General features: G+C 46.3%; 2 protein-coding genes across 17 annotated transcripts in view; one reads left to right on the top strand and one right to left on the bottom strand.

The window, feature by feature from the left end:
• DST (dystonin) overlaps window positions 1-13,222 on the bottom strand; it is a 518,621-nt gene extending 505,399 nt beyond the window's left edge. For 12 of the 16 annotated variants that reach the window (XM_070777732.1, XM_070777740.1, XM_070777736.1 and 9 more), the window contains exons 1-2: window positions 13,042-13,222; window positions 12,438-12,499 (exon numbers count right to left, since the gene is read on the bottom strand). In XM_070777732.1, coding sequence (XP_070633833.1) covers window positions 12,438-12,499; window positions 13,042-13,222 — 243 coding nt within the window. The remainder of the gene's footprint in view (window positions 1-12,437; window positions 12,500-13,041) is intronic. The other 4 variants (XM_070777735.1, XM_070777739.1, XM_070777741.1 and 1 more) reach the window with 1 other exon arrangement.
• A 727-nt stretch (window positions 13,223-13,949) lies between these two features.
• BEND6 (BEN domain containing 6) overlaps window positions 13,950-15,630 on the top strand; it is a 63,410-nt gene continuing 61,729 nt past the window's right edge. Inside the window, exon 1 of the mRNA XM_019986339.2 lies at window positions 13,950-14,058. The gene's annotated coding sequence lies outside the window, so the exon portion shown is untranslated. The remainder of the gene's footprint in view (window positions 14,059-15,630) is intronic.

Here is a 15,630-nt window from a genome sequence, read left to right as displayed (position 1 = left end):
ATAAAAGGAATCCAGATTGGAAAAGAAGAAGTAAAGATCTCACTGTTTGCAGATGACATGATACTGTATACAGAAAACCATAAGGATACTACCAGAAAATTACTAGAGCTAATCAGTGAATTTAGCAAAGTTGCAGGATACAAAATTAGGACACAGAAATCAATTGTATTTCTCTATACTAACAATGAAAAATCAGAAAGAGAAATTAAGGAATCAATCCCATTCACCATTACAACAAAAATAATTAAATATCTAGGAATAAACTTACCTAAGGAGACAAAAGAAGTGTACACAGAAAATTATAAGACACTAATGAAAGAAATCAAAGAAGACATAAACAGATGGGGAAATATTCCATGTTCCTGGGTAGGAAGAATCAATATTGTGAAGACTATACTACCAAACACAATCTACAGATTCAATGCAATCCCTATCAAATTACCAATGGAAGTTTTCACAGAACTAGAACAAAAAATTTCACAATTTATATGGAAACACAAGAGACCCCGAATAGCTAAAGTAGTCTTGAGAAAGAAGAATGGAGCTGGAAGAATCAACCTTCCTGACTTCAGATTATACTACAAAACGACAGTCATCAAGACAGTATAGTACCAGCATAAAAACAGAAATACAGACCAATGAAACAAGATAGAAAGCCCAGAAATAAACCCATGCACCTATGGGTACCTTATTTTGACAAAGGAGGCAAGAATATACAATGGGGCAAAGACAGCCTCTTCAATAAATGGTGCTGGGGGAACTGGACAGCTACATGTAAAAGAATGAAATTAGAACACTTCCTAACACCATACACAAGATAAACTCAAAATGGATTAAAGACCTCAATGTAAGACCAGAAACTAGAAAACTCTTAGAGGAAAACAAAGGCAGAACACTCAATGACATAAATCAAAGCAAGATCCTCTATGACCCACCTCCTAGAGTAATGGAAATAAAAACAAAAGTAAACAAGTGGGACCTGATTAAACTTAAAAGCTTTTGCACAGCAAAGGAAACTTTAAGCAAGGTGAAAAGACAACCCTCAGAATGGGAGAAAATAATAGCAGATGAAACAACTGACAAAGGATTAATTTCCAAAATATACAAGCAACTCATACAACTCAATACCAGAAAAACAAACAACCCAATCAAAAAGTGAGAAAAAGACCTAAACACACATTTCTCCAAAAAGGACATACAGATGGCTAACAAACACATGAAAAGATGCTCAACATCCCTCATTATTAGACAAATGCTAATAAAAATTACAATGAGGTATCACCTCACACCAGTCAGAATGGCCATCATCAAAAAGTCTACGAACAATAAATGCTGGAGAGGGTGTGAACAAAAGGGAACGCTCTTGCACTGTTGGTGGGAATGTAGATTGATACAGCCAGTATGGAAGACGGCATGGAGATTCCTTAAAGTACTAGGAATAAAACCACCATATGACTCAGCAATCCCACTCTTAGCCATACACCCTGAGGAAACCAAAATGGAAAAAGACACATCCCATTGTTCACTGCAGCACTATTTACAATAGCTAGGACACAGAAGCAACCTAGATGCCCATGGACAGATGAATGGATAAAGAAGTTGTGGTACATATACACAATGGAATATTATTCAGCCATAAAAAGGAACACATATGAGTCAGTTCTAATGAGGTGGATGAACCTAGAGCCTATTATACAGACTAAAGTAAGTCCGAAAAAGAAAATAAATATCGCATACTAATGCATATATACGGCATCTATAAAAATGGCACTGAAGAATTTATTTGCAGGGCAGCAGCGGAGAAACACATAGACAACAGACTTGTGGACATGGGGAGAGGGGAGGAGAGGGTGAGATGTGTGGAGAGAGTAGCATGGAAACTTACATTACCATATGTAAAACAGATAGCCAACGGGAATTTGCTGTATGGCTCAGGAAACTCAAACAGGGGCTCTGTATCAACCCAGAGGGGTGAGATGGGAGGAAGATGGGAGGCACTTTCAAAAGAGAGGGGATATATGTATACCTATGGCTGATTCATGTTGAGGTTTGACAGAAAACAACAAAATTTTGTAAAGCAGTTATCCTTATATTAAAAAAAAAAGTGTCTGAATCTGCATATTTTCAAAGCAAACACAGGACGTTAACCAAGGCGCAACTAAGGTAACCATCAGGGGTTATGAGTATGCCCGAAATAAAAAATGAAAAAATCTGTCTCTTTCCCTTTAAATAAAACAAGGATATGGGAATATTTTGAAAGTTAACATCCATGAGAACTGAAAACTAAACTGACTTTAGAAAACATCAAATACATTCATTCCTTCACCAAACATTTACGGAGCTAAAAACCAGGGTTTTAGTCTATCTTCAACAGTCCACTGGATCGCAGAGTCGGACACGACTGAGAGACTTCACCTTCACTTTCAAGATACTTACAATCTTTTAAGAGAGACAAATTTTTAAAACTCAACTATTATTATTATTATAACAAGGGAGTTAAGAAAGGTTCCTGAAGACAACTTATGAACTGAGTTTTGAAGGAAGAGCAAAGAGTTTGTCTTTCGGTGCCTGAGTATTTCTGCTTTAGTTAGGAGTGGGTGTGCAAAGAAAGAAAAGGAAGACAAAGAAGGGCTTTCTCTGTTGGAAATAACATGATCAAAACCAATAATCCAAAAAGTCATGGTCTGTTTGGAGAATTAGAACCGTCACCAGGACATCAGCATAGGGATCCCTCTGATATCACATTAAAAAGGTCAAACTTTATTACTCAGAACAAAGTGGAAAGCCACTGAAAGATTTTAAGCAGGGGAGGAATATGGCCTATCCAACCTTTTCTTCCTGCCTACCTCTACCAGGAAGCCAGGAAAAATGAAAGCTCATATTCGAAACTTCCTCTGCAGTGAGAGGTGAAGCTGTGACACAGTTCTGACCAATGAAGCATAAGAAATCTAACTGGAAAGGCATCCGGCAAAGATTTTGATTTCCTAATGAATATCTTTCCTTGACTGGCTCTGCCTTTTCCCTCACTTCCTTCCTTGAATTCGGGCATGATGTCTAGAACGGTGCAACCACGAGGGAAAGGCCAGGACCATCCGAATCGCCCCAGCGATAACAAGCGGGACTGCTGCACCAAAGCCAGCGGCATCTCTAGACTTCCTGCTGTGAGAGAACAGAAATCCCTGTAGTTTCTACTTTTTTTCTTAGCTGTTTTTTTTTTTTTTTTTTTGGCCACACCACGAAGCATGCAGGGTCTTAGTTCCCCAACCAAGGATCAAATGCAAGCTCCTCTGCACTGGAAGCATGGAGTCTTAACCACTGGGCCTCCAGAGAAGTCCATAGAAATCCATGGTTATTAATAACCCATCTTATGCTGGGATCACCAGGATCAGAACGGCTCCCTGACTAGTAAGTTTTAAGACTTAATCTGTATTTTAGATGATCTTTACTAAATTAGTGTACATGGACTGGGAGTGGGGAGTTAGGGAGACTTGCCTGGAGGATTGTTATAGGGTCTGAAGCAAGGTAGTCATTGGGAGGATGGTAAGGAAGGCAGGACAGGATAGGATGGATGAGGGGGTCTGTCACAGCTTCTAGATTTCTAGCTTGGACAACTGCAGCCTCAGGGGTGAGGGTGTGCCACTCTCCACAACGGGGGCACATACTTAGTCTGAGATCCCTGCGGGGCACCTACGTGAGGATGAGAGAAAAGGGTTGACTCTGTGTATCTGGAGGTCAAGAGTGAAGCCTGAATTGACATAGGGATTTCAAAGTAACCATTCTGTGAAGGGGCTTCCCTGATAGCTCAGTTGGTAAAGAATCCACCTGCAATGCAGGAGACCCCAGTTTGATTCCTGGGTCAGGAAGATCTGTTGGAGAAGGGATCGGCTACCCTCTCCAGTATTCTTGGGCTTCCCTTGTAGCTCAGCTGGTAGAGAATCCGCCCGCAAAGCAGGAGACCTGGGTTATCCCTGGGTTGGAAAGATCCCCTGGAGAGGGGAAAGGCTACCCACTCCAGTATTCTGGCCTGGAGAGTTCCATGGACTGTATGGCTGCGAAGAGTCAGACACGACCGAGCAATTTTCACTTTCATTCTGTGAAAAGGAACTAAAACAGGAAATATGTGAGTACAAGCACAGTTTGAACAGGATGAGTAACATGAGGTCCAGCCAATCTATTTAGACAAAACTAGGTAAGTGGTTGCCTATGGTTGGGGTGTGGAGGTGGGAGGTGAATGCAGAGTGACTGCTAACTGGTATGGGCTTTCTCGGGGGGGATGGTTGCACATTATAAACACACTAAAAATCACTGAATGGGTGAACTATATAGTATGTGAATTTTATCTCAACAAAGTTATTTTAAAAATTAGGAGAAAGGGAATAACTTGGGAATATCAACGTAAGTAAAAAGAGGGTTTAGCATAGGAACAGAGGGAGCCGTGGCCAGAAAATAAAAGGGGGAAGAGTTTCAAGAAGGGACTGGTGTTGGGACTTCTGTGGTGGTCCAGTGGCTGGGACTTCAAGCTCCCAATGTGGGAGGCCTGGGTCCAATCCTTGGTCGGGGAGCTGGATCCCACATGCAGCAACTAAGACCCAGCGAAACCAAATAAATACATAATAAACAAATAAATAAATATTTTTTAAAAAGAAGGGATCAGTTGTCAACAAAGTCCAATGCAAGACAGGCCGATGAAACCTAATACAGAAATATGGAATGTAATATGGAACTCATGGCTGAGCAAAGGGTGAGTGGTTTCAAGCTGCAGCAGCAGAAGTAGATTTTACTAAGTCGAGAAATAAATAAGAGCATGGAAACAGTGACAGGCTTTATTTTCTTGGGCTCCAAAATCACTGCAGATGGTGACTGCAGCCATGAAATTAAAAGATGCTTGCTCCTTGGAAGAAAAGCTATGACCAACCTAGACAGCGCATTAAAAAGCAGAGGCATTGCTTTGCCAACAACAAAGGTCCATCTAGTCACAACTATGGTTTTCCAGTGGTCATGTATGGATATGAGAGTTGGACTATAAAGAAAGCTGAGTGTTGAAGAATTGATGCTTCTGAACTGTGGTGTTGGAGAAGACTCCTGAGAGTCCTTTGGACTGAAAGATCAAACCAGTCAATCCTAAAGGAAATCAGTCCTGAATATTCATTGGCAGGACTGATGCTGAAGCTGAAACTCCCAATACTTCGGCTACCTGATGCAAACAACTGACTCACTGAAAAAGACCCTGATGCTGGGAAAGATTGAAGGCAGGAGGAGAAGGGGCTACCAGAGGACGAGATGGTTGGATGGCATCACCGACTTGATGGACATGAGTTTGAGTAAGCTCCAGGAGTTGGTGATGAACAGGGAAGCATGGCATGCTGCAGTCCATGGGGTCGGAAAGAGTTGGACATGACTGAGCAACTGAACTGAACTGAAGGAATGGGAGGTGGCAGATAAAGAACCTTTTTCAGGGAACTTTTTTTGCCAAGAGAAGAGCTAGTGGTATAGGGAGGTTTGCACTGTTTTTGAAAGGATGCACCTATGATGTTTATATGTCAGGAGCAGGTGCCAGCAGAGAGGGAGCAACAGAAGACAAAACAGCAGAGTCAACTCCCCTGAGAGACAAGAAGACAAGGAATTCATGGCATAAGCATAAAACATCCATAAGGAGGCGGACAAATGGGTGGGAGGGAAGATTAAGATGCCACTTAATATGCAGGGGCAAGAACTTTAAAGTGCTATTACTTGGTGGCACTGATGTCTTCAGTGAGTTAGGAGACAGAAGTCACTGGCTGAGGGTGACGGGCTAGGCTTGAAGATTTGAGGAGGAAACAGACATTCAGATTATTATGGGAGGGGGATTTTCTTCAAGAAGAAGTTTAAAAGCAGAGACATATTTGAAATATTTTTGAAAACTGTAATGTATCACATGGCCTTGTACATAATAAATTGCCTGCAAATCCCTGGACACACACGGTGTCCGTGGTCAAGTATAACCCAGTGATGCTTGAGAAGTAAATCTGAAACGCACAATGTCCTGCAAGAACACAGCTTTCCAGTGACCAGGAAGGTCCCCGGCCAGCCATGGTCCCAGGCCTTAGAGCTGAGGCCACAACTCTCCACACTCTGTGACACAGTAAAAAGAGTAAATGGGCTATTTTGCCGTAGTTGCTAGAAAAGAAATAAAAACTCTGCTTCTTTTGAGAGTTCAGAGCAGGTTTCCTCCTAAGACACTCAAATAACGTTCTGTGAAAGCCTTTGTCAGCTACTTAGTGGTACTCAAAAATAATTTTTTATTATAGCTGGCACCTACTTATGTTTCCAGTTCTACATTCCATGATATGATCTCAAGACCCCTACCTTCTAACCACATGGACATGTTCTGAGCTATCAAAAAACAAGTGTGTTTCCTAAACTGTTGCTTATTATTAAGTGGTTCTGCTGTCTTGGGGGTTTGCTCTGAGTCCCTCTCTGTCTAGCTGGATACTACTCAGCCTGCACGCTGCAACAGAAATATCACCTGCTCCTGGAAGGCTTCTCTGATCACCCCAGCCAGAAGCCATCACATCATCAGAATTATTCCAACCTTTTTATAATAATCTGTTACTTCATGCTTATGCTATATTCTGTGACATGCTTATTTTACCTTTGGAAGTGAAGTCGCTCAGTCGTGACCGACTCTTTGTGACCCCATGGACTGTAGCCTATCAGGCTCCTCCATCCATGGGATTTTCCAGGCAAGAGTGCTGGAGTGGATTGCCATTTCCTTCTCCAGGGGATCTTCCCCACCCAGGAATCGAACCCGGGTCTCCCGCATTGCAGGCAGACGCTTTAGCGTCTGAGCCACCAGGGAAGCTATTTTACCTCTACCTGCTTTAAATTCGTAGAAAGAATTGTGCTTTACATGATGCCTTTTTTAGCAGGTTGCTTTTTTTGCACATAGCAAAAACAGGGCCTGTTTACTCAGAGATCACCTTCGTGTTACCAGTGAGAACAGCAGGTCTGTGTCAGAGCCCCTGAGAGACTAGACTAAGATGGCACAGTTAGTGGCAGAGCTGGAACCCAAACCAAGACTCTAAACTCTTATTCCTGTAGTCTCATCAAACCACTGCTTGTTTTCTGCCTGGTTCTATGCTGTAACTGCAGTGTCAAAAATTGAGTTCTTAACCCTTAAGTTTAGACAAAGATTTCAGACTTCTCTGAAAAAGCTTTCTTCTAGATTAGATTTAATAGGTTTGGATACAAGAAAAAACACTAGGTTTCTTTCTTTTTTTCTTCTTTAGCTCTCAGCATCCTCTGTCACCACAGAGCTGAAGTAAGGGTGACTTCTACGCTAGTGGTGACCCGGTGGATGGGGTGAATTTGTCCTTTTCATGAATGTACTCGCTGTACTTGCACAGCTTGGCCTCTGATGCTTCCATCACATTTGTGATTCATAGCTGGAAATCGCACAACAGCTCAGTTACGGGAACCCAACCAGTAACTGCAAAATTCCAGCACTGCTATTGGGAGTGACCTGAAAAGTTATCATTAAGGGCAAGGGCTATACCTCAGACCCTTTGTTATTCCTACCATCTAATGTTATACCTTGTAGGTGATGAAAAAATAAATGTCTGCTTTTAAAATAATTGAGTGAAGCAAAACGAACCCAATATCATGTGTCGAGTTCAACTTAAGATTGGTTTAATTAGCATAAACTGACTTAGATCTAGAATTTAACTCCAGGCAAGGAATCTGTTTATAAAGATACATTAATTGCAAAAGAAAACTCAATAATAAACTATCATTTTCTCTAATTCACTAAATGAGTAACACTCTTTTTCCTTTGGGTCTCAGCTGCAGCACACAGGATCTTTAGTTGCAGCACATGGGATCTAGTCCCCCGGTAAGGAATCGAACCCTGGTCCTATGCACTGGAAGCTCAGAATCTTAGCCACTGGACCGTCAGGGAAGTCCCTAGATTGGTAATTCTTAATGGAAGATGCAGATTCCAGGAGAAGCTGTGAACCACGGTTACTCCACTGAACATGCTTCCATGGTTTGGTGCAGAGAGGCTCTGGGAACACGATGAGGCCGAGAGAGTCTGTGGACCACCTATTCATCTAGGAGAAGGTAATGTGGAGAGTCCCTGGGAAAATCTAAAGGATATGCCTTGACAGCTTCATCAAATGGCCACTAAAAACTCATTCCACTGAGCTTCTCTCTTTCACTGAGAATTCTGGGCACATGATTCTCTGGAATGTGAACGACACAGTTAAAAATCACACAGTGGTTCCTTTTCCCTGAAACGGGAAGTGAAGTTATTTACTCAATCCTGATGGACACAAAGCACACTCTTGCTTTTCCTGATATCAAACAAGGCTGCCCTTATTCCACTGAGCTGATGAATAGGGATCATGTACCGCTGTCCACACTGGGTATTCTCAAGGGCATTATATGTAATTGTCTCCACTCTCCTGAAGGGCTCCCAAAGCTCTTTCTTGTAATCTAATGGTACCTCAATTACCCGTATCACTTTCTGAGATTTCCTTAAAATCAAGATTGTCATTGTCTGGTCCTCATCACAGGCGTCTAGGGTAACAGGCATTGTGTAAAGTCACAGCATCAAATCTTATAAGTCCTCAGGAAAAGTATCCTTCTTACAGACCCAGAATGAGCACTTGGTTTCCAGACTGTCTCACATCAATATGAAATCACTTCTCATCAGTATATGTATTGTTGATATATATATGTATGTGTGTATGTGTGTGTGTGTCACACAGAACAAGTTCTTTATTTTTACATACAAAGTGCATATTTCTAGTTATCTAACTGAGCCCCTCTTCATCTGTTAGAGAATTGGGGTTTAGCCCTTGCTGGGTCGTTAATAATTTCACATTCTCATATGCTATCATTAAAATTTAGGGAAATCCTAAGCCAGTAAAGATGAGTTTGCAAGTGTGTGAAAATAAAAAGGGATTGTTGGTAGTTGCCAAATATCTCATAAATATCTGTATCAATTACTTCTAGCTTTATGAGGGAGAGATTGAGATGAGATGTTGATTAGTCACTTGTGAAAGTGAAAGTGAAGTTGCTCAGTCACGTCCGACTCTTTGCGACCCCATGGACTGTAGCCCACCAGGCTCCTCCGTCCATGGGATTTTCCAGGCAAGAGTACTGGAGTGGGGTGCCATTGCCTTCTCCGAAAGGGGATTGTTGGTAGTTGCCAAATATCTCATAAATATCTGTATCAATTATTTCTAGCTTTATGAGAGAGAGATTGAGATGAGATTATTCACCTGTGAAAGTCTAGTTGCTCAGTCGTGTCCGACTCTTTGCGACCCCAAGGACTGTAGCCCGCCAGGCTCCTCCATCCATGGAATTTTCCAGGCAGAAGTACTGGAGTGGGTTGCCACTTCCTCCTCCAGTGGATCTTCCTGACCCAGGAATCGAACCTGTGTCTCTCGAGTTGTAGGCAGACGCTTTTACCATCTGAGCCACCAGGGAAGCCCGATTATTCACTTAGTGAGAACTAAAAAGCTGCAGCCACTCAGATGAGAGACGTGGATTTTTTTTTTTCCTGCTGCAAAACTTCCCCAAAGCATGCTGGGTCCTGATGACAAAGTCTCCCCGCTGGGAGTATTTCTCTCCCTACCTGGGAAGAAACATCCTGAAATTTCCTGTCCAATGGGACTCCTTTCTGGACATATGGAAAACAGAAGCGATATCCTCCACCAAGTAAAGCACCAAGCGCTAACTGAACTTCTCCTGTGTTCGAGGGCATCCCCAAACCTCTTTCACATTTCCAAATATGCCAGCAGATCTTAAACCCACTTCCCTCATCTGACCACTACAGAAACACTGAGAGTGACTTACCTACAGACTGAGACTGGGATAAGTAATAGAATACTCGACAGGACTATAACTTGTAAGAAAACAAAATCGTTTTATTTGATACTTATTTTGCATCAGCTACTGCTAAAAAGCAACCCAAGTTCTAATTTTCTAATTTGCTAGAATCCAAAAACTTCAGAGGTATTTCCCATGGAGAAAATCCTGCAGGAAATGGCGTTTTGAAAGGGAGAAGGGGGAAAAACTCCACCCCTCTGTTTTCCTTAGGAGAAAATGTTTTATTTGTAGTGAACATGAAACAATGATGAAACAGACATTCTCCTGGAACAGTCTAAGGGTGTTCACTTATCACATGACTTTCTTTGAGTAGTTTAACACCAGACCTTGGTACGAACAAGAACACAGGTGGGCTATCAACAAACGACAGTAACACTGCACTGAACTTTCTGAGAAAAAAATTCTAACCAAATCCGTTTTCTTGTAATTAGTGATGTACATTTTCAGTACAAACTCCAGAGCAATATTTTAACATCTGGAAATAAGAGCTGGGATTTAGCAAATACTGAATTCTGAGCACTGTCCTGAGAAAGTACAAAAAGTTTTTCTCTTCGGCCCAATTCTGAGTTGTATTTGCCCAGTTATGGGAACAGGCACTCATTGAGGAATTTTTCACTCATTTGATAAATATTTATTATACAACAGGCAGTGGGGATACAGCCCTAAATGAGACACTTGGTCCAGGCCGTCAAGATGCTCACAACCCAGCAGATTAGGCAAATATGAAGCACACACAGGACGTCAGTCTCTACAGGGGATCTTGTGAAATGAACTATAGAGTTAAATAGTCACTCTCAGCTTTCCTAACCAAAGGCAAGTTTAGGAATAAATACTTAACTGACAGGTAACTAAACAAAACATAGTCCTATCTCATTTTTTCTGTCTGCACTTTTCGCTGAAACACTTGATGGTTGATCTAACAACCCATAACAGAATTTTAATTCTGGTTCTAGCATTGATGTGTATTGGACTGGTAATCTCTCCTTAAAATAAAAATCGTAAATTTTGGTGTTCATACCTTGACTGTGATGGATTTTTTTTATCACTTCTAGATGGGTTATTCTATTAATCAGATATTCAAAAAGGGCTGGTTTATAATAGACACAGTTTATGTTGTTTCAGATAACTTTGAATTAATTAATCTAATAAAGACTTTAAGATTTGCAGACAAATCTTTTATTTTTACATATTTTAATTCAATTTTACAAAATGTAATGATACCTATCAGGTACTGAATAGCTACTATAAACTAAATGAGTTTTTGTTTCTGGGTTGTTTTTTTTTTTTTTTGGCCTCACTGCACAGCTTCTGGGATCCTAGTTCCCTGAATCCAGGCCCCCTGCAATGGAAGGGCAGAGTGCTAATCACTGGGCCGCCAGGGAATTCCCATAAATGGGTTTTTTTTTAAAAAACATGATTGTGGTAAACCCTGCCCTCCCCTTACAGCCCTGTAAGGTACTATTAGCCCTATTTTACAGGAAGGGGAACTGAGGGTCTGAGAAGTTGAGTCTTCCAGCACCACACAATTAGTTAGCATTGGAACCTCTGATTATCTGATTGGTTATTTTATTCTCTTTACAGTCCTAAATTGAGCCCAGAGTTCTCACCCACCGGGACCCCACGCATAATTCCTCACTGGGCAGCATTATCAGGGTGTTACAGTAGTACAGTGAAAGCTTTCAAGCAACCAGCGTCCAATCAAACATCCAGGGTGCAACAAAACACCGGATTAACAAGGGAAATGAAATGTGAAATAACTTCTCAGGTACATAGCAAGCCGATGCAGGGTGTTTAACTATCAAGTCTTTGCTAAGATGATCAAGCCACATCACCCATTGCTACTAGCAACCTCCTGGCTGTGTGAAACTCCCCGGGAAAGAAGGGGAAATCATCTGGCCTTAAGTGGGGGTTGGCCTGGAAACTCATTGAGAAACGTTGCGTTGGGAGAGCTTGTGCTTCTCGGTTTTGTTCTGTCTCCAGCAGGCCTAGTCCTACAAGAGTTCCACTGGATCAGTGCAGCCGGTCACCTGTTTAAGTAGGGATGGATGGTTCACCTTTTGAGGGTAAAGCCGGATCACTATCATCATCACTTTGCAAAAGTCATCAGACGTCCCTAGCAAAACATGGAGCGCTTTCTGGGTGAATAGGAATACAAACTTGCAAGTCTAAAAGGTAATACACACGGATCAAATTGCCCTGCACTAACTCCTTAAAAGCTCCCAGCGTGGTTGGATACCCAAGTGAACAGCAGCGGGTGCCTGACTGCGCCCTGAAAGCTTCCGGCCACTTCCAGATGGTCAAGGAAGCTGACAGCCACCGCAAGGCTGCGTTCCTGAGGTCAGGCGGCTTTTAGGGGCTGTCTCTCCCCTTCCAGCACAGCGGCTCCACGACACAAGAAATCTGTCACAACCACTCCCCGGGAACTCATGCTGGGGAGTCGCTTCAAAGCAAACATGTCCCTTTTGGCTTGGGGGCTGTGGGCTCGCAATACAACACCCTCCCTGCTGGCTTCTAAACACGCCTATGATTAATACGGGTACCCAGGAAAGAGAACTTCTTCTGACCTTGAGCGTGCGCGCTAAATAAATTACCTCGGAACGAAAGTGGTGAGATCTCAGAACAGCATCTAGGGGAGAAAAAAAAAAGAGAAAAACGAGACTTCAGTTAACTCCTTGTTCTTCACCTGCCGAGTCACCGACGACTTACCTGGGGGGCCGGGGACCGGAAGGCGCGTTCCGGACGCCTTGAACGCAGTGGGGACAGACCGCAGGGCGGGTTGGCTGCTAGGCCATCAGTTTAGAAGTTTCAGGGAAAGTTTTGGGGGAGTTGGGGCGCCCCGACGTCTCCCTGCCCCAGGCTCCGGCGCCGGGGGGCGCGGGTGGAGGCGGCTGCCGCAGCCTGGACTCAGCTCGGTCACCCCGGGCTCAGGCGCCGAGCCCGAGCGTCCGCCGCCTCCCCTCTCCCGGAGCTGTGCGCGCCACGGGCACCACGACCCGGCGGACCCGAGGAGGCGGCCGGGGCTTGAAACAGCGAAGCGCACCGGGCCGGGGGAGGGAGAGCGAGGACGCGGCGAGGGCAGCGGCGCTGAGGGAGCGAACCGCGCTCCCCTCTCCAGACTCGCCGAGCGGTCTCCCCGGTCCCGAGGAAGCCCGCCGCGACGCGCCTTACCTCGGCTCCTTGAACGACCCGAAAAGACCGATTTCATGGGATGCCTCGCCTTCTGGAGCCTGCGGTGCCAGCAGCAGAAGAAGATGATGGTGGCGATGGTGCCCAGCAGAAGCAGCAGGAGGAAGAGGGCACATTGGATGCTATAGGGTCTCAGCAGGACGAGGAACGCGGCGGCGATCATGGTGCTGGCGCGGCGCGGCCGGCCGGCGGGCGGCGGGACCGGAGGGCGGCGGCACAGGCACCCGCGCGGGGCGCACGCGGCGCGGCGAGCGAGGCTCAGCGCGTCATGCCCGGCGCTCGCGGCCCCGCGCCGGCCCAATGGCTGCGCACCCGCGCCCGCCGCGCTGTGCGAATGAGCCCGGGCTGCGGGCAGCGCTGCCCATGACTCAGCAGACGGCGGCCCGGCGGGCAATCGGCGGCGGGGAGCCGCCCCCGCCCCCCGCGGGCGCCCCCGCCCCGCCCCGCGCGCAGCCCCCGGGCGCAGCCCCGCCGCAGACGCGGCGCGGGGGGAGGGGGAGGGCCCGCCCAGCGGGCCCCGCCGGCCCCGCCCGGACCCGGCGCATCGCCCCGCGGCCGCGGCGGCCGCAGCATCCCCGGAGCCGGAGCTCGTGGGGCGGGGCGGGCGCGGGGCGCGGGGGGCGGGCGCGGGGCGCCGCGGCGGGGGCCCGCGATGACATCACGGCCGGGCTGCGGCGGCGCGCGCGGACATGGCTGCGGCGGCTCCGGCGGCCCCCGGCTGCGCCCGGGCCTGAGCGCCCAGCGCCCTCTCGCCGGGCCGCCCGCCCGTCCGCGCCGTCCGCGGGGCTCCGGCCGGGCTCCCCTTAGCTCCCGAGCGACCGGGCTGCCGCCTCCCTGGCCTCCCGCGGCCGGATCGCTGGGGAGTCCGGCGACAGGGGGCGCCCCGGAGCCGGGGGTAGACCGCAGGGCGCGGGCGGGAGCCTCCGAGCGGTGCTGCCCCCGCCTCCCACCCCCCCGCACCCCGACCCGCGCGGCTGGGGCTTCGGAGGATGCAGCCGGGTGAGCGATTGCTTGCGGGGGTGGGGTTCCTGCACGACCACGCGTGAGCCCCAGGCAGGGCCTTCCCTGGGATTCGGGGTTCCCCGGAACAGGGGGCCTACCCCTACCTCTCCAGCCCCCCTGAACTGGACGCGCGCCCCAGCTTGGGTCTGCAGAGGTGACCCCTACCACCCCTAACTTGGCACAGTTTGGCAGCCGAGAAGTGGGCACTTGCCATCCCCCTCTATCCATCCATGCGTTGACCCTAAAACCTCGCCTCCTTTAGTGCAGCTGGAGGGAGAGGCAATTTCAGTTTATGGAACCAGCAGATGGAGAAGCTGGAGGTTGACTTGTAAATACTCTATTTTGAGGAGAGATTTTGTAGGGAGAGGGAGGAAATAGTAATCTGTCCCACTCAAAAGGCACACACTCCTTCTCTCCGTCTTGCCCGCTCCCCTTCCTTCGTCATCAGCAAAAGCGATCCTGCAGTTGGAGGTTGTCCCGGGGCCGCTGGCGCAGTGCGGACGCGGGAGGCGCGGAGGGGGCGCTGCAGCGGCCGCAGGGCACCGGATCGGAACCAATGACAACAGCGACCTCGGCCGGCCGATTCTGCGCCGCTGGCTGCTGCCCCATAGCCGGGGCTGGTTTTGCTCATGCGGGGCTGGGTTTTGCTTGTTTTGTTTACTTGAATAATGAAACAGCAATTAGAATGACAAGGTAACCCATTACTACATGTGTGGAGTTTCTGCTAACTACTAAGGTGAACTCAAATATTTAGGAGGCTGAAGAAATCGTGTAATTTTGTAAAATTCTGGAAAGCAGTTAAAGAATTGATGGCAATTCTTGTTTAGTTACTTGATTGTAGGATATAAAAATCCGTATAGTTTTCTAACTATACGTAATCTACTGTTCAGCTCTGCATAAAGGCTTAACTCTTGATGTTCTTAAGGCCTTTAAGCATCATCACATCTAAGTGTTATGGGACACTCAAAAAGGCATTGCCTAGCGCATGTCTTAAATGAGATTCATCACCACGGGAAACATGGGGTTGAGTTTTCTTATGAACATCTTGTTTCTTAAAACAACATGTTCTGGTTTGAAGATGGACCTTGCTTGCAGTGGTTGTATAAAGTGAGAATGGTGGATCAGAGTGCCAGCAGGATGGGCTTACCAGCAAGGTCCCAGGCTCTTGGGCTGACAGGTAGCACTGTATCTGTGCAGGTAGCTCAAAGGTTTCCTGATTCTGCAGCCACTGCAGTGAGACACCACATTCCCATCCACTGTGCAGGGGTCATTGAGGAAAAGTCTGGGAGCCTGCCGTGAGGGGCACACCAGAAAAGGAAGAATTCCATATCCCTTTGCTTCGCAGAGGCACAATGGAGTAATTTAAAGCAACAACAAAACGGAATTAACCTTTTGCAAACATTGGGAGAAATATCTCACAGAAGATAGGAAGGTCATCTTTACTTTATCCTTCTTATTGAGGAAAATTTCTGAGTGAGAAGAAATGGCCTAACTCTCCTTGAAACATGCCTAAGAGCACAAACACAGCATAGTAACCAGTTTGCCCCAAACTGTACATTTATAACAAGA

This window comes from Bos indicus, chromosome 23 (genome assembly GCF_029378745.1).
Source record: "Bos indicus isolate NIAB-ARS_2022 breed Sahiwal x Tharparkar chromosome 23, NIAB-ARS_B.indTharparkar_mat_pri_1.0, whole genome shotgun sequence".
Classification (NCBI taxonomy): Eukaryota; Metazoa; Chordata; class Mammalia; order Artiodactyla; family Bovidae; genus Bos; species Bos indicus.
This window is presented reverse-complemented; position numbering and strand designations above follow the sequence as displayed.